Source organism: Haliotis rubra, unplaced genomic scaffold, assembly GCF_003918875.1.
Source record: "Haliotis rubra isolate DU_JTF1 unplaced genomic scaffold, ASM391887v1 Scf627, whole genome shotgun sequence".
NCBI lineage: Eukaryota > Metazoa > Mollusca > Gastropoda > Lepetellida > Haliotidae > Haliotis > Haliotis rubra.
The window spans coordinates 132,833-151,843 of NW_025767332.1; the positions used below are offsets into that span (position 1 = coordinate 132,833).

At 43.3% G+C, this 19,011-nt stretch overlaps 1 protein-coding gene across 1 annotated transcript in view; it reads left to right on the top strand.

Moving 5' to 3' along the window:
- The window catches only part of LOC124256393 (ubiquitin carboxyl-terminal hydrolase 40-like), a 57,406-nt gene that overhangs the window by 35,941 nt on the left and 2,454 nt on the right, over nt 1-19,011 (top strand). Inside the window, exons 23-31 of the mRNA XM_046690399.1 lie at nt 7,357-7,445; nt 11,033-11,156; nt 13,134-13,273; nt 13,820-13,922; nt 15,106-15,340; nt 15,763-15,828; nt 16,661-16,874; nt 18,173-18,274; nt 18,591-18,691. Of these exons, the coding sequence (XP_046546355.1) occupies nt 7,357-7,445; nt 11,033-11,156; nt 13,134-13,273; nt 13,820-13,922; nt 15,106-15,340; nt 15,763-15,828; nt 16,661-16,874; nt 18,173-18,274; nt 18,591-18,691 (1,174 nt within the window). The remainder of the gene's footprint in view (nt 1-7,356; nt 7,446-11,032; nt 11,157-13,133; nt 13,274-13,819; nt 13,923-15,105; nt 15,341-15,762; nt 15,829-16,660; nt 16,875-18,172; nt 18,275-18,590; nt 18,692-19,011) is intronic.

Here is a 19,011-nt window from a genome sequence, read left to right on the forward strand (position 1 = left end):
TGGTGTATGAATGACCCACCCTCACAGCCAACCCTTCCTTCTCCCCTCCCAACCCAACACCATTGTATGATCAATGAACACATGCTCCCCACCCTCACAGCCTAAGCCCTTCCCTTCTCTCCCTCCCAACCCAACACCATTGTATGATCAGTGTATAGATGACCCCTCCTCACAGCCAACCCCTTCCTTCTCTCCCCCTCCCAACCCAACACCATTGTATGATCAGTGTATAGATGACCCCTCCTCACAGCCAACCCCTTCCTTCTCTCCCCCTCCCAACCCAACACCATTGTATGATCAGTGTTATAGATGACCCCTCACAGCCAACCCTCTTCCCTTCTCTCCCCCTCCCAACCCACGTGGCCCTTCCTTTTCTCCCTCCCCCGGCTTCTTCCACACCATTTGTGCTTCTCTCCCTCCTTCATTGTATGGTCAGTGTGTCCACCCTCCATTGCTTCCTTCCTTCCTCCCCTCCTTCTTTCATTGTATGATCCGGTGTCTCGTGGCCCCATGTTCCTTCCTTCTCCCTCCTTCCATTGTACTTGATCAGTGGTTTCCTTCCTCCACGGCCATTCCTTCTCTCCTTGTGCCACCGATTGTATGATCGGTGGTTTCCATGCCCGTATTCCTTCTCCTTCCGTTGTGGCGATCCGGTGTTCCTCCATTGTCCTTCCTTTCTCCCTCCAGCCGCGATTATGGAGTCCGGTGTGTCGTGGCCCATTGGCCTTCCTTCTCCGGCCGTTGTATGGGTCGTGTATAGTTGATTCCGGCCATTTTCCTTCTCCCTCGGCCACCGTTGTATGATCGGTGTGGTTATTTTATGGCCTTCCATTCTCTCCGGCCGTTCGATCCGGTGTTTTCCCGGCCTTCCTTCTCCCCCTTCTTTGTATGATCGGTGTTTCACCAACCCTTCCTTCTCCCCTCCATGCCACCATTCTTTATGATCCGGTGTTTCCCCCACCCTCCATTGCCCTTCCTTCCTCTCCATTTTCCATTGTGCTGATCAGTGTTTCACCCTCATTGGCCTTCCTTCCGGCCTTTTCCATTGTGCGATCCGGTGTTCCGTCCACGGCCAGCCTTCCTTTTTCTCCCCTCCTTCTTCATTGTGCCGATCGGTGTATAGATGACCCCCTTCCTTCTCCTTCCATTGTATGATCCATGGTGGCCCCTCCTTCCTTCCTTCTCCTCCCCTCCGGCCACCGTTGTATGATCGGTGTCCACCCCTCTGGCCAGCCTTCCTTCTGGCCACCATTGTGATCGTGATCAGTCAGTGTATAGATGATTCGTATCCATTCTTCTCATATTCGTTGTATGATCGGTGGTTTCCTTCCACGGCCAGCCTTCTCCACCGTTGTCGGTGCGTATTCCTTCTCCACCGTTGTATGATCCGGTGGTTCGATGATATCGATGGATTCGATCCGGTGTATTATTATTCCTTCCCCCTCCATATTTACCATTGTATGATCCAGTGTTGGCCCCGTATTCCTTCTCCCCATTGTATGATCCGGTGTATGGATGTCCTCCTTCTCCCCTCCATGCCACCATTGTGGTCGGTGGGCTGCACCCATTATGTATTCCGTGCGGTCAATGTGGGTTATTCCATCAGCCCATTCCTTCTCCACTTGGCCACCGTTGTATGATCCGGTGCCTGGGTGACCCCGTAGCCCTTCCTCTTCTCCTTATTGCCACCGTTGTATGGGTCAGTGCTGGGTTATTTTATGCTCCTTCATTCTCCACCTGGCCGCACCGTTGTATGGGTCGGTTGTAGTTGATTACGTATTCATATTCCGTTGTATGGTCAGTTGTATGGTTGACTATTCTCCGTATTCTTCGGTCCGGTGTGGCCCCATATTCATGATCCGGTTTCCATGCCTTTTCCTGACCTTTTCCATTCTTGATCCGGTGTCCCCATATTGCCGTTGTATGGTCGTTGAACATGCCCGCATTGACATTCCTGTGCCACCGTTATTGTGATCCGGTGGTTCGTACCACGGCCAGCCTTCCATTCTCCGGCTGATCCGGTGGTTCCATATTATTCCTTTTCTCCGTACCGTTGTGATCCGGTGTGTAGATGGCCCCGGCCACCGTTGTTATGATCAGTGTAAGTTGGCTCCACGGTCCGGCCTTCCTTCTCTGGCCACCGTTGATCGGTGTATGGGTTGATATTATTATTCGTATTCGTATGATCCGGTGCCGTAAGTTGACCCCATTCATTTTCTTCGATTCGATTGTATGGTTATTTATTTATTCCTTCCTTCGTTCTTGATCCGGTGGTTTCCATTGTATTCCTTTCTCCCCATATTCCATTCGCCTTGGTCGGTGTATTTTACGTATTCCTTCCTCTCCGTATTATGGGATCCGGTCGTTTCACCCCACCCTCCCGGCCTTCCTTTTCTCCTCCCCGGCCCAGCACCATTTGTATGATCCGGTGGACACGTGCCACCCTCCTTCCTTCCTTCTTCCATTGTGATCATTTCCTTCTTCCCTTCCTTCCTCCTTCTTTCATGTGATCCATTGGTTTCACCCTTCCTTTCCTCCCCTCCTTCATTGTATGATCATTCTTCATTCCTTCCTTCCTTCCTTCTCTCCCTCCATGCTGTTGTGTGATCCAGTGTTCCTTCCCTCCATTCCTTCTCCCCCTCCTTCTTCCATTCCATTCCACCCTTCCTTCTCCCCCTCCTTCCATTGTATGATCCATTGTTTCCCACCCATTATCCTTCCTTTTCTCCCCTCCCAGCTTTCATTGTATGATCCAATTGTATGGGTGGCCCCACATGGCCTTCCTTCTCCCCTCCTTCTTCATTGTATGGGATCCAGTGTTGGCCCCCTTCCAACCCCTTCTTCTCCTCCTTCTTTCATTCTTCCATGATCCATTCCATTCCACTCCTTCTTCTCTCCCCCTCCTTCTTCATTGTATGATCCATTGTTCCCTCCATTCCTTCCTTCTCTCCCTCCATTTTCCATTCAGCATGATCCATTCGTTGGCCCCCCCCTTCTTCCTTCCTTCCTCTCCCCCTCCATTTTCACCATTATTTGATCCATTGTATGGGCCATTCCATGCCCTTCCTTTTCTCCCTCCGGCCTTTCCATTCCATGATCCATTGCACTGTTGGCCCCATGCTCCTTCCTTCCTCTCCCTCCATGTTTCATTGTATGATCATTTTATGGTTGACCCCCTCTGTGCCTTCCTTCTCCCCTCCATGCTGTCATTGTATGATCCATTCTTCAGATGACCCCCTTCCCTTCCTTCTCCCTCCTTGCATCATTGTGTCAGTATTATGGATGTCCACCTTCCAACATTCCTTCTCTCCCTCCAGCCAACACTGTTGTATGATCCAGTGGTTTCACATGACCCTCCACGGCCAGCCCTTCCTTCCTCTCCTTCATTTGTGTGGTGTGTATGGTTGACCCCTCTGTGTATTCCATTCTCCCCTCCGGCCACCGTTGTATGATCGGTGTGGTTGATTCCAACCTTCTCCCCGGCCAGCACCGTTGTATGATCGGTGTGGTTATTTTTATTATTTTCTCCTTGTGCCATTCTTGATCCGTTGGTTTCCTTCCATTGTCCTTCCTTTTCTCCCCTCCATTTTCCGTTGTATGATCCGGTGTCGTTGATTCCAGCCTTCCTTCTCCACCGTTGTTGGGATCCGGTGGTTTCCATTGTATTCCTTCTCCGGCCACCATTGTATGATCGGTGGTTCCACGGCCATTCCTTCTCTCCCTCTGGCCTTCCGTTGGCCATGATCGGTGATTTGTGCCACGTGGCCCTTCCTTTCTCCCCTCCGGCCACCGTTGTATGGTCCGGTTATGGGTTGACCATGCCCTTCCATTCTCCTCCACTCCTTCGTTGTGATCGGTGTATGGTTGATTCCGTATTCGTTCTCCTTCCGTTCGTATGGGTCAGTTGTGTCGTTGACTATTCGTATCTCCCCGGCCACCGTTGATCAGTGTATGGTTGACCACGTATTCCTTCTCTCCTTGTGTTGATCAGTGTATGGGATGACCCTGTGGCCATTCTCCCTCCGGCCAGCACCGTTAATGGATCGGTCGTATGGTTGGCCACATGCCCTTCCTTCCTTCCGTTGTGTGATCCGGTTGTATGGGTATTTGTGGCCTTCTCCATCGTTGTACGGTCAGTGTATGGATATTTTGTGGCCTTCCTCTTCTCCTTATTGCCGTTGTATGATCCGTGTGTGGCCCATTGTATTCCATATTGTGCCGGTCAGTGTGGATCCACCGTATTTCATTCTCCCTGGCCGTTGTGTGGGTCCGGTTGGTTCCGTTGTATTTCCTTCGTTGTGTGGATCAGTGTGATTCCGTATTCCGGCCGTTGTCGGTCCGGTGTGGCCACGTATTCCTCTTCTCCTTGTGCCACCGTTGTGTGATCGGTGTGGTTGATTATTGCTCGTATCCGGCCGTTGTCGGTCCGGTGTAGATTCGGCCCCTTCTCCCCTCGGCCTTTCCATTCCATGATCAATTCTTCGTTATTCCATGGCCTTCCTTCTCTCCTTGTTCCATTCCGCCAGTCCGGTGTCCACCTCCGGCCAACTCCTTCCTTCCTTCTTTTCCGTTGTGATCCATTGGGTTTCCGCATTATCCTTCCTTCTGGCCGCACCATTTTATTTATGATCCGGTATGGTTGATATTATTTATTCCATTCTCCACCGTTGTATGGTCAGTGTATGGGATGACCATGTTTATTCCTTTTCCGGCCACCGTTGTATGATCCAGTGTAGTTATTCCATGCTTTCATTCCATTCTCCAGCCGTTGTTGTGATCGGTTGATTCCGTATTCCTTCCATTCTCTTGTGTTCCGTTGGCCGTGATCGGTGTGTGACATTCATTCTCCATTGCGTTGTTATGGATCGGTCGTTGACGTATTCCTTCGTGGATCGGTGTATAGATGGCCCTCGTATTCTGGCTTCGATTCGATCGGTCTGGATTCCAGTATTCCTTTTCCTCCACCGTTGTATGGGATCAGTGTATGGTTGATACCGTATTTTCTCCGGCCACCGTTGTCGATCGGTTATTTATCGGTTGATTCCACATGGCCCTTCATGCTCCATTGGCCATGATCAGTGTATGGTTGGCCATGCCCTTCCTTTTCTCCGGCCGTTGTATGGTCGGTCTTGTAGTTGACCCCATTCCTTCTCCTCCACCGTTGTGGTCCGGTGTATGGTTGGCCAGCCTTCCTCTCCCCTCCCCGGCCACGGTGATCGGTGTATGGTGGTCCTCCTTCCTTCTCTCCACTCCATGCTGTGTGATCCGGTGTATGGGTATTTTCCGTATTCCTTCTCCACTCTTGTGTACCATTGTGTGATCCGGTGTGTGGCCCATTATCCTCCTTTCTCCACCTTCACCGTTGTATGGTCGGTCGTAGATGGCCACCCTCCACATGGCCTTCCTTCTCCTTGTGCCATTGTATGATCGGGTGTGTGGTTGGCCCCGTATTCCTTCTCCCCTCCATGCCTTCGTTTGTATGATCGGTCGTATAGATGACCTCCTCTGTGTATTCCTTCTCTCCGGCCACCGTTGGTCGGTGTGTGGTCCACCCTCACAGCCAACCTTCCTTCTCTCTTGTGCCTGTTGTCGTTTATGCCCTCACGTAGCCCTTCCTTCTCTCCGGCCACCGTTGTGTCGGTCTTCGGGTCCACCTCACGGCCAACCCTTCTCTCCCTCCGTATTTGTGTGATCCGGTGAACATGCCGGCCACCCCTTCCTTCTCTCCCTCCCAACCCAAACATCATTGTATGATCACCCCCCCCTAGATGTCCTACCTCACTAGCCATTGTCCTCTTCTTGGGAATACCCAACACTCACTGTAGATGATCAATGTATGGTGTGACCCTCCTGTCACAGCCATTGTCTGTTATGGTCTCAGTGTATGGGGCCACCCTCCACCATTGTCTGGGTGTGGGGTCTCTCTGGGTCACCCTCCCTGCCCATTGTCTGGTGTGGGATATATACTCACTGTCCTTTCTCTTCCTCCCAACCCAACACCATTGTAAGGATCATGCAGGACTACCTCTCTGGGTCAACCCCTTCTCTCCTCCTAACCCAACACCATTGTATAATAAGGTTATGGGGTCTCCCGGTCCCCACAGCCCACTCTCTTCCTTGTCCCTCCCAACCCACTCCTCTTGTATGATAAGTGTACCCTAGTTGACCCATTGTCTGGGTGTGGGTCTCTCCTCCTTCTGCCTCCCAACCCAACACCATTGTCATGATCAATGTATAGATGAGCCTCACTCCAACCAACTGGGGTGTCCCTTCTCTCTGCCAACCCAACACCATTGTATGGTCTCGTGGTCTAGATGATCCACCCTGTCTAGCCAACCCCTTCTCCATGGTCCCATGCCGTTGTCACCATTGTGGGGATGATTAGTGGTCCTCAGATTACTCCACCATTGTCCACAGTGTGGGGTCCTGCTCACTGGGCTGGGTCATGCTCCTCACCTTGGTGTCTGGGTGTGGAATCCTATACTCACTGCACAGCCCCCTCCCTGCCCATTGTCTGGGTGTGGAATATATACTCACTGAACAGATGCCCCACCCTCACAGGTAAGCCCCCTCCCTGCCCATTGTCTGGGTGTGGAATATATACTCACTGAACAGATGCCCCACCCTCTCACAGGTAGCTCCCTCCCCTGCCCATTGTCTGGGTGGGTGTGGAATATATACTCACTGAACAGATGGCCCAACCCTCACAGGTAACCCCCCACCCCTGCCCATTGTCTGGGTGTGGAATATATAACTCACTGAACAGATGGCCCTCCCCCCTCACAGGTAACCCCTCCCCTGCCCATTGTCTGGGTGTGGAATATATAAGCAGTGTATAGATGGCCCACCCTCACAGCCCACCCACTCCCTGCCCATTGTCTGGGTGTGGAATATATAAGCAGTGTATAGATGGCCCACCCTCACAGCCCACCCCGTCCCTCATCTGCCCACTCACCCTGAGGAAGTATGAATAGTCAAAACAGTGCTTGAATGCCTTACCCTCACTGACGACCCTGCTACCTTTCCACTACCCAGGAACAATATACAGGTGCCCCACCCTCATACCCTATATCCTTCCTGGCCAGTACCCCACCCCAGTACATTTCCCGACATTGGTATGACATGTGTGAAGCCCATTTCTGGTATCCAGACCGTAATATTGCTCTTTAATATAAAACCTTCCTCAGAGACAATCAACATTAAAATTTAGAAAATTTGAAAAACATCAAGTTATTATTTTAATTATTGTACTGTATCTGGGTATAATGAAGGTTTATTTTCATTTATGTGGCCAAGCTATATTGTTTCACATATCTCTTTCAGAGAGAAAAATGAAGTAATTTTTATTTGTTTTAGTTCATGAACAGCAAACAGTATATGAAGCTGGGTTGCTAGGCGACGTCTGCCTGGTGCTAGAGCCTGGTAAAGCGCCAGAAACAAACCAGGTAGGAATGAATCACTGAGTGACTGGTTCCTTGAAGTATTTGAGCTGCATCACCTTTATGGAATACGAAAACAGAATCATGTCATGGAGTGTTGTCAATGTACTTTCAGCTCCAAGCTCCAAGCCTATATCAACCTGTTTTAATTATATTTTATTTTCCAATATCAAATGAAATTCATTTTGTGTTTCAGGAAGTGATTAACCTGTTTTATCAAAAAATATCATTATACAGAGTGGGGTATTATAGATTTTGATTTTGTTTTCAGGAATTTGAACAGGGCAATTTGACGCTGCTCCTTATAATGTTTGTTCCTTGCTAAATAATTAACCCTTAAACAGTGTATCTATGATACACCTTTTCCAGTATACAGAGGAGAATTATCACCGTACAGGTTATAGCATTCACTCGACCCAAAACCCAAAGTGAAAGTCCATTTCTCATGTCCTCATTTGATGTAATACTGACAGAATATTGTTAAAAGCAGCATAAAAACGTAATCACTGACTTCAGCTAACAGATTCATTGATCAAATATTAAATAAGTGTCCTTGCTTAACTCATATATTTTATCAACATGTATAACATATAAACATATTAATCACTGGAGAATATCAAAGGGGGGTAACTCTGTCACCAACTCCATGAAACCTATTTATTCAAATATCCTGTTTATGTGACATAATATTTAAAGGAATAATAAACCACAATTTAATATTAAAAACATACTTTATAAAATATGTCTTCAAAATCTTATGAATGGTGAAATATAGAAATTAACACTGACTGGCCTGATCCATGTAGATTGTCCAAGCCTATCTGTAGTTTAAACTCGATCGATAATATACCTTCAACTTCAAGGACAGGCATTGCTGATTGTATATCCCCGTGGTCCATTGACTCGGGGTGAAGAGCGATACCAGGTCATTACCTGTGTATTTATTAGCGTTAAACCCAGATTTTTGTATGACCACTTAAGATAGGTGGTTTGATTTCTAAGGAAAATTAGCAAACAAAGAAACTGATTCTTGGCTTATGAGAAGCAACATTGCTAACTTAACTGTTCAATAGTGGATTGGTAACCATATGCTTACATCAAAAAGTAAGTTTACGTCATAGTTTCAGAGCAAGTGTTTACCACTAGTCTGAGTCTGACTGAGTTTTGGTTTTATGCCGCTTTTAGCAATATTACAGCAATATCACGGCGGGGGACACCAGAAATGGGCTTCACACATTGTACCCATGTGGGGATTCAAACCCGGGTCTTCGGCATGACGAGACAACGCTTTAACCACGAGGCTACCCCACCGCCCCTTACCACTAGTAACAGAAGGTATTGTAGTTAAGGTTTTAGGTACAATGCCAGAAGAATATTTCAGATTCTGCTCGAAAACTGTTTGCATATTTATTTCCATTCCTGTCTTATTCCTTTTAGCTTCTCATGCACAGTATAATCTTTCCGTAAACCACCATTGTAATGAGAGTTGGTATTTAGGTTATGTACTTGCAAGCTGAATAGTAAAGGGAAATAACTCATGTTGTTGATATCATCAGCCTAGTTTTTATCAATGACTGAAACAAAATCACAAGTATGTTTTATATCATTACACCACAATTATCAATTGCTTACTAAATTTATGTTTGTATGATATGAATTATGAATGTTGAGACACATATTTTGATATTTAGGTTTTTAAATTTTTATTCTAATTGTTGTAAGCTGGAGATGAATATAATGTATATTATTCACGTACGTGGACCGGAGCTAGCCTCATCAGTTTGAAAAGTGTGGATCTCCTCATCTTCCTGCTTGTTGGCAGTATGGATTGAGGCAGGTTGAGGAATGGGCATCTCCCTTCCTTTCATTATATCTTTGTAGGCTCTTGTAATAACAAAGAGCTAATTTTAAAGTGTCAACACTGACTGACTGAGTTTAGTTTTATGCCGCTTTTAGCAATATTCCAGCAATATCACGGTGGGGACACCAGAAATGGGCTTCACACATTATGCCCATGTGGGGAATCGAACCTGGGTCTTCGGCGTGACAAGCCAACGCTTTAACCACTAGGCTACACTACCGCCCCTTAAAGTGTCAACAGTGTTAATGAGGACCTAATGTGTAAAGACAGCTGTTCATATACCCTGAACATGTCATGATTTGTGTCTTTTTGTTACAAAGGATATAAAAATATTCCTAAATTTGTTTGCATCTCTTCTGTAAAATACACCAGTTTTCTTTAATGTGAGGATCTGTATATTTCCATGCTGTGATACACTGCCTAGATCAATGCTCATGATGTTGATCACTGGATTGTTTGGTCTAGTCCCAATTATTTACAGACCACCGCCATGTAGCTGGAATATTTCTGAGTGCTGCATCACCCAACTAACCATTTAGTTATATGGTCAATTTTCAGAAGCGTTTCTTCTGAATTGTGAATAAAAACACTATATTTTGTAAAAAGTATTTTATTTATAGCCTGTATGGCTTTCATTCAAATATTATTTGAAATATATTTTCTTGTCTTGAAGTTGAATGTGACTATATTTATTAATTACCAGACATTAAACTGGTCATGTGACACGGTTGAGCGACCTCAACCTACTACTGTGTAAATATCATTTTTTATTTTGTAACTGCCTTTCTGCACTTTTAACAATGTGAAAATAAGTATGCCCAAGCATATTTCAAATCATGCTCATCTTTGTTATGGAAACTGTGATGATCACTATCTGATCTCCCCTTAATTTAAGAACCTTAGTTTTATGACCTTGACCCTTAATCTACGAGGTCAACCAATGCAAATATTGCTATTCTAATAAAACCACAATTTTAGTTATATTCACATGGTGTCATTATGTCAAGATAATTTGTATGACTTAATAATTTTGTTTTTAATTCTTTGGCCAAAACATTAGCATTCAAATGAGGCGAATTCATTTTCCATTACAACTATGTTTAATTTGGCCAAATAAAACAAATTCTTGGAAATATTCACTCCAAACCGAAGATGCTGCCCGTTGGCATGACACTTCAAAGGTTTGAGGATTTAAGGTCGTAACCTTGTCCTACTCAAAACCATTCTTTGTGGACTCCTGAAAGATTCAGGAGTTGAAATGACAAATTGAAAAATATGTGACTAACTGACTGAGTATGGTTTTATGCCGTTTTTAGCAATATTCCAGCAATATCATGGTGGGGGACAACAGAAATGGGCTTCACAAATTGTACCCATGTGGGGAATCGAACCCGTGCCTTCGGCATGGTGAGCGAACGCTTTAACCACTAGGCTACCCCACCACCTGAAAAATATGTGGCTGAAAAGGGACATCATTTGGCTATGAACAATAACTACTCAGCTTTAATGTCATTATCATCATCATCATCATCATAATTTTTATTGTTATTATTTTATTGGGGCTGCTGTTGTTATTACGTTTTGACAAATGCTTTAACCACTAGGTTCCAGCATCTTTATGTTAAATAATGTATTACAAAGGTGTAACTTCATGGTTGATATGATCACGTTATTTGGTTGCTTTCAGTTTCGTATGTTTCTGGTTTATTCATGTTATTGCAATCTGTTTCAGATAACCTTGACCTTCACACCCCATGACCCCCAAAATGACCTCCCCGATATTGAAATCACTGTGGAGAAGGCAGACACAGTGAGAGACTGCTTGAGGAAAATGTTGGAACAAGCAGGCTTTACAGGTAGCTTTTATTAGGTTTCTTTCAGTTTTAAGATAAGATAATTTCTTTATTATCCCAAGGGAAATTTGTTTTGCATCATATGCCGCTCTCCAGTTTTTCTTTCTTAGGCAGCCATATATAACATTGCAAATGATAATACTAAAACTATTGTTTACAATAATCAGGATATGCATACATCAATTTACTACACCAGCATTGATATTGACTAGAATTTGGACAGTTGGAGGACAAGTCATTCATTGAGTTTGTTGTTAATACATCTAATACTAGCTGGAAAAAATGAGTGGCAAACCCTGTTTGTTCTAAAAGTCGGCATATGCAGCCTGCGTCCAGAAGGTAATGATGAATATTCCGGGAAAAGTATGTGAGTTGGATCACTTAAAAATTTGTTTAGTGATTTACCAAGGAATTTAAAATAAGTTCCCTTGACAGGCAAATTTGATTTTAAAAAACCCAGTATTTTGTTCTAAATAGGGACTTTTTATACTCTGCATTTTGTTAAGTTGAGAGGTAATTTGACAATTTCATTTTAAGATGGTGTTCAATGCAATTATCTGAAATTAAGCAATTCAGCATCTTTCGTATTTTTGGTGTTCCAATTGTTAAAATACACATAACCTCAGCAAAGTCATCTTTTTAGTTACTATTATTTGAATTTGGAAATATTTGTTAAAATTTGTTAAAATTTACTGATATTGGTGCAGAGTTTGTGGAGACTATGTTCTTCTGAGCTGGTTTAGATAAATTCCTGAGTATATTTACAAGCACGAAAATGAATTTAAAAAGAAAAGGAAATTAACTGGTCTACAATATATTGTACAAAGGACATTGAAGGGATATAATTTATTGTTTTTTTTATTTTATTTTTTGAAAAAAAAATTGTTGTACATAATGATGCATTTTATGAATTTCTATATACCTTATGCTGTTTATTTATCTTCTGTAAATTAGGACTTTTGACCCATTTTATGTTTTGGTAACAGACTCTTGATTGAGTTTAAGGCTGATATAGAGGTGGGGTAGCCTAGTGTTTAAAGCGTTCGCTCGTCAGGCAGACGACCCAGGTTTGAAGTCCATTTCTGGTGTCCCCCGCCAGGATATTACTGGAATAATGCTAAACCGGCGTAAAACTAAACCTCACTCACACTCTAAAGCTGATATGTCATCTTCAATATGATACCCAACTGCTGCAGCTTTTATGAATAAGAAAAACACAAGCTACAACATCACATTATGACCTTGCTCAAATGCTGAAGGATTTATTCGAAAGAACATTGCACTAACAGTGCAACCAGTTTGTCAGAGGTCACGTGATTTGAGAAAAGGTTTGAACGATCCATGGACTGACCGAGGCACTCTATAATGAATACATTGATGAACTAAGCACTCTGCAAGTAATAGGACTGTAATGATGCATCAAACTATCGATGGATTGCAATTGGTGAGTCTCCGATAGCATTTAATCGATGGTAGAAACGAATAACTATTGATGCTTCGATAGTATGTGTGACTATCGATTGTTTAGTAATTGACTTTATTTTCATTAAATATTTATGTTGTTTTGTATTTTATTATTGTTTGGGTGCAGACTTGCAGCTTCATTGCGTTTATGTTTTAACTGTTTACTTGGTCTGGGCTTCAAGTTTCTTGTCAGTTTTTAAGAGAGAATGAACTTACTTCAACTTGTTTTTATTTAAATTAAACTATACATTCATTTGGGAAATGCCTTCAAAGGAGACAATTCAAGGAGAAAAAACTATTGCAATAGTTGGACGCAATAGTATGTTGCAATATACTATCGCTATCGCAATAGTTGTTTCCCCTTCAATAGTCACCCCTAACAAGTAACACGAGTGATACTTTCTGTCACTGACCAAAAATTGGTTTCTCAGCATTTGTAAATTTGGGGCATAGTTTATCTGGGTGCTTTTGTCAAAGGTACAATGTCAAGGTCATGCCATCACTCATTGTTTCTAGGGGATGACTGGCACTTGAGGAAGACCAACTGGTGTGGGGAGATGGCCGAGGTGTTAGATGACCTTGACCTTACACTAGGTAAAAATCTTGTCAGCGATGGAGATCATTTGCTTCTTCTGTCCGGGAGACTTCCACCAAAGGTGAGACAACTCTACCAGGTTACTAATTCACATACCCGTGAAGATCCGGGTTAGAATTGATCTTCAGTAACCCTTGCTTGCCGTAAGAGGCGACTAACAGGATCAGGTGGTCAGACTCGCTGATTTGGTTGACACATGTCATCGTATCCCAGTTGTGTAGATCAATGGTCATGCTGTTGATCACTGGATTGTCTGGTCCAGACCCGTATCCCAGTTGTGTAGATCAATGGTCATGCTGTTGATCACTGGATTGTCTGGTCCAGACTTGAATATTTACAGACTGCCACCATATAGCAGGAATATTGCTGAGTGCGGCATAAAACTAAACTCACTCACTACATATTCACAGGCGAACAAATACTCACATTAGGATTAATTCTATTAACTCGATACGTTGTTGCACACAGAGTTGTTGCACACAGAGTGACAAAATAAGGAAGGTTAAATAACACTCAAAATGTAGTTTACGTATTCAGATGAAAACAAAAACATGGGCATATTTTCAGTGGCACTGTTTTAAAAATTCCCATGCTCTTCATTTCCTAGGGTTACCTGCGTTTGCCGATTCACCTGTACCCAACCCCAAGCAACCCCCGCAGTGCTTCTGACCAGCCTGGCATGCTGGCCTGGATCTCAGCTGGGATACAAGGTACTGTACTCTGATCTCTACTGGACCCCGAATCTCATGAAGGATCTCAGCTGGGATAAAAGGTTCTGTAGTCGAATGTCATGAAGGATCTCAGCTGGGATACAAGGTACTGTACTCTGATCTCTACTGTACTCGGATCTCATGAAGGATCTCAGCTGGGATAAAAGGTTCTGTAGTCGAATGTCATGAAGGATCTCTGATGGAATACAAGGTATTGTACTCTGATCTCTACTGTACTCGGATCTCATGAAAGATCTCAGCCGGGATATAAGGTACTGTACTCGGATCTCTACTGTACTCGGATCTCATGAAGGATCTCAGCTGGGATACAAGGTACTGTACTTGGATCTCTACTGTACTCGGATCTCATGAAAGATCTCAGCTGGGATACAAGGTACTGTACTCAGATCTCTACTGTACTCGGATCTCATGAAAGATCTCAGCTGGGATACAAGGTACTGTACTCGGATCTCTACTGTACTCGAATCTCATGAAGGATCTCAGCTGGGATAAAAGGTTCTGTAGTCGAATGTCATGAAGGATCTCTGATGGAATACAAGGTACTGTACTGGATCTCTACTGTACTCGAACCTCATGAAAGATCTCAGCCAGAATACAAGGTACTGTACTCGGATCTCATGAAGGATCTCTGATGGAATACAAGGTATTGTACTCTGATCTCTACTGTACTCGAATATCTCATGAAGGATCTCAGCTGGGATAAAAGGTACTGTACTCGGATCTCATGAAGGATCTCAGCTGGGATAAAAGGTACTGTACTCGGATCTCTACTGTACTCGGATCTCATGAAGGATCTCAGCTGGGATACAAGGTACTGTACTCGGATCTCTACTGTACTCGAATGTCATGAAGGATCTCTGATGGAATACAAGGTACTGTACTTCGATTTGATGATGGATCTCTGCCAGGATACAGATAATGTACTCCAATCTCATGTAGGATCGTCCTTGGAATACAAGGTGCCATATTGCGATCTCATGTAGGAAGGATCGTTCCTATAATAAAGGTATTGTATATTCTCAACTGGTATACAAGGTTCTGTACTCTGATTTCATGAAGCATCAAAAGGGTTCATATCAAAATTAATATATACAAATTGAAATTTTACTGGCATGACTCATGCACACACACATACCCACTCACTCACTCTGTCTGTCTGCAGGCCTCCTGTCTCCCTCTGCCAGCACAACATCTGCTGACATGGCAGTACCGCAACCCCTCCAGGTCGGCGAGATCGAGATATCCAAGGATGCAACCCTGGAGGACCTGAAGCTGCAGATCATGACACTGCCAGCCATGACTGACATGCCTGTGCCGACATTCGAGTTCCTGCGAGTCAGACTTGTGAGCGACCACCGTCCTGGGCAGGTGTTACGAGGACTGACCCAGACACTGAGGTAGGTATCGCATCAACAGTGCCCGCCAATGTTGGATTCAAGGAAGGATAGGGCCACAGTAGCCCTTCCAGTTTTCATGTTGTACTCAAGGAAAAACTGATCCTTTGACCCTTTTAACTAATCCTTTGACCTCATTGAGATTCGGCTACAGAACAAGGAGGTTGTTTCTGTAGTACTTGTACTTAATGCTTATATCCACTTAAGATTCAGGAGAAGAATGGATTCTTTTCTTGTTTGGTGATATATAGACTGTTTATTAAACACAAAATATGAAAATTAAATGCCTCCCACCTATTATTTATTTTTTAATGAAAATAAAAAATGTGATAATCTGAGATTTCATGAATAAACAGAAAGACAATATTTCAATATTTCATATTTGGAAGATGTCCATTGTCTATCTGTCGAATCTTTGTTTCCAGACGACTGAAGGTAACGTCCGGAAGCAGTATTGCCGTCCAGATTGTTCCTCATGAGGAGAACCTTAGGTGAGTGAGAGGCTATTGCATGCTAGGAAAAGCATTGTGAACTGTGATCATATGCATTTATTTATAACTGGAAAGTTAAATTAGCGAGAAACGTAAACAAGAAAAGAGCATGGAGTGGTCCGGATTGATCCCTGTCTGCTGACGCCTGTCCAGACACACCATGGTTTCCAAACCGTCTTTGTGTGAGGCTTATAGGCACTATATCACACCACACTTCTCTAAAAATAAGATTTAGATTTAGATTGCAATGTTAAATTAAAAAGTTCAAATGAATTAATGCAACGTTGCATCAAACCGACTCTCATGCCCTCCAAAACTATTTCAAGGGAACCCCATAGAGTTGTATCGCTTTGAGCGCTTATTACGAATATCCTATGCACAACTTGTGATTGAAACCAATTTGGCAAACACTGACAACACCACGTGCGACAGTTTTCAATGTACGGAGCAATTGTCTCCATTCCATAGAGGGCAAGTGTTATCTTGTCTTTTAGCAGCATTTTGAAGTTGTTATAGATGACCACGATATTTTATGGATTAAAATATAATAAGAAGCTTAAATAAAAAAAATATCTTGGTCAAGTGTTGTCTGTTTGGAAGCTGTTTGCCTCAAAGTTTCAATTATCGATTTCAGGCAAGTCGTAGGTCTTCTATTGTATCAATAGGAAGCTAAAGTGAGTGCACATGCCCCAATATATATAAATTATAGGCCCAAATATTGTCGAAAATGTGTGACATTGTGCCTTTAACAAGATATTCTTAGTGGAGTCTGAATTTCATAGACCTATTGTAAAGGTTTGAATGGAAACTAAACAAAGGATCTACTTTTCAGCTCAAACGAGATTATAATCAACATCAAGCAGAGACTCCCAGGAACCAAGACATACGACATGGAGCAGGAGCTTATCTGGGACGTCTCACATGGTGTCACGCCACTCGACTTCTTGCAAGCTGTGGCTGATTTCCTGGCACTTCCTGTCGAGCAAATCAGGGTTGCCAAACATATCACTCGACAGTTCAAGTGGCTTGTGGTTGAAGAACAAAAGGTAGCATATTGTGATAATCTTGATATAAAATTTAAATGCTTGTCATAAGAGGCGACTATCGGGATCGGGTGGTCAGGCTCGCTGATTTGGTTGACACATCATCGTATCCCAATTGCATTGATCGATGCTCATGCTGTTGATCACTGGATTATCTGGTCCAGACTATATCTAAGTCAAAGAGTTTTTTGATATCAGTTTCTATATATGTTTCACACAGCATTCACTCACCATCACTTCTAAGTGCCCTTCAAAGAAGACATTTTACATGTTATATGTTATACATGTTGAACAGCTAAGAATAGCACGTGGGGGGATGATGTCAAACCGAGTGATCTGATTGGTTGAAAAGCAGGGGAAGCCTCTTTGTACGGGATTCCTTTAGTAACCCAAGTCAATGTTGTAATTTATCAGGAAACTCAAGTCAATATCGTGTTTTGTAGACAATCACGTGACGGTATTTTGACCAATCATGGTACAGGAAAAATACTATCTAAATAATAATAAATATTCTTATAGTACAAAACTGATGACACCTCTGCCTCCCCAGAACAAAATGTGTGACACCCTTGAATCATCATCACCCCCACTAGCCATAAATTATGAATGATCCTTCATTTGTGGTAGGTGCCTGGGTGTTTTGCCTGGACTGAGTGCTCATAGCATCTATAGCGCGACGACGCGACGCGACGCGACGCGACGACGCGACGCACGACGCGACTTGACGCACACACACACACACACACACACACTGTGTGATGCCTGCCTTTTTCCTGTCATGAAAATGAAACATTGCTGTGGGAGGCATAAAACAATAGTCGTTCACTGAAGGACCAGTGTTCACAACGCTCATTGGAAACTCTGACGATCTGAGCTCAGTGTCATTATGATGTTTGGTTGTAGTTTAACACCAAACTCAGCAATATTACAGCTTTATGGCAGTGGTCTGTAAATAATCGAGTCTGGACCAGACAATCCAGTGATCAACAGCATGAGCAGCAATCCTGGTAGTCGCATGGATTGCTGAAGACCAATTCTAATACAGATCTTCACGAGTGTATAATTATGATAACCAGTTCACCTTAATAAATTTTTATGTAATTCATCACCTGAAAATTAGTAGAGCATCTGTCCAAACCACCTTTATATCTGAGATGACAATGAAAATCGAATCCACAAAGATGCAGTGAATGGGTTAAAAATAATATCTATCGTGGTCGTGCACATTAAAGCTGTTGTCAGTGAGATAACTGGCTATACAAGTTAATAATACAATAATGATGGTAATATCTGTTTGACAGTCACCCAATCAGAAGGGCAAGAAGAAGAAAGGCGGGGCCAACAAAAACAGCATGCGGCAGGCTCCGTACCATGTACAGGATGGAGATGTGTTCGGCGTCAAGGTATGACAAAACTGAGCCATTTTAACTGTAAGATAGTCTGGAATGTTGGCACTTGCTACAAACTGAGTGCCATTTATTCCTGTGTTGTCAGTTTCTTCCCAACATTCGGTACAGAAAGTAGGAATTCCTGCCATGGGAAGACGTTTTTACCTATAGGTGATGGAATGGTGTTTAAGATTTTTTGTCTGAGAACTTTCAAGTCTGACCTAAATGTGTAAAAAATGTGTCATTTACATAGAAGCCCTTCTTACGCAGACTTGTTCCTGGTAGTCTTTGCTCGGCATCTCCTTTATTGTGTTGTTGCTTGTTGTTACAGACGCTACAGGCAGACCCTGACAACACAGATGACTTCAGCACAGAGGAGGACATCCTGGGTCGTGAAGAAATACAGCGGGCTGCTGATGAAAAGAGAAAAATGTACGTAGCTTGGTGATTTCAACTCTATAATATACTAATACCTTATACAATCTTTTATTGTTCCTAAATTACATTAATGAAATATAGGAAACACGGGCCCATGGATTTCTTCATTTTTAGAATCTAATCTAGACTTGCCACATATTCTTGATTTGCCGTATTGGTTCAGGGTATATAATTTTATGACAGACTACTCTCGACATTTTTCAATTTTTCTCACATTTCTCAATATGCATAATCACCAAATTCACCTAAAGATGGCTGACTATAATACCACATGCTACAGTTAAATGTTACACATCACACATGAGATTTTGATC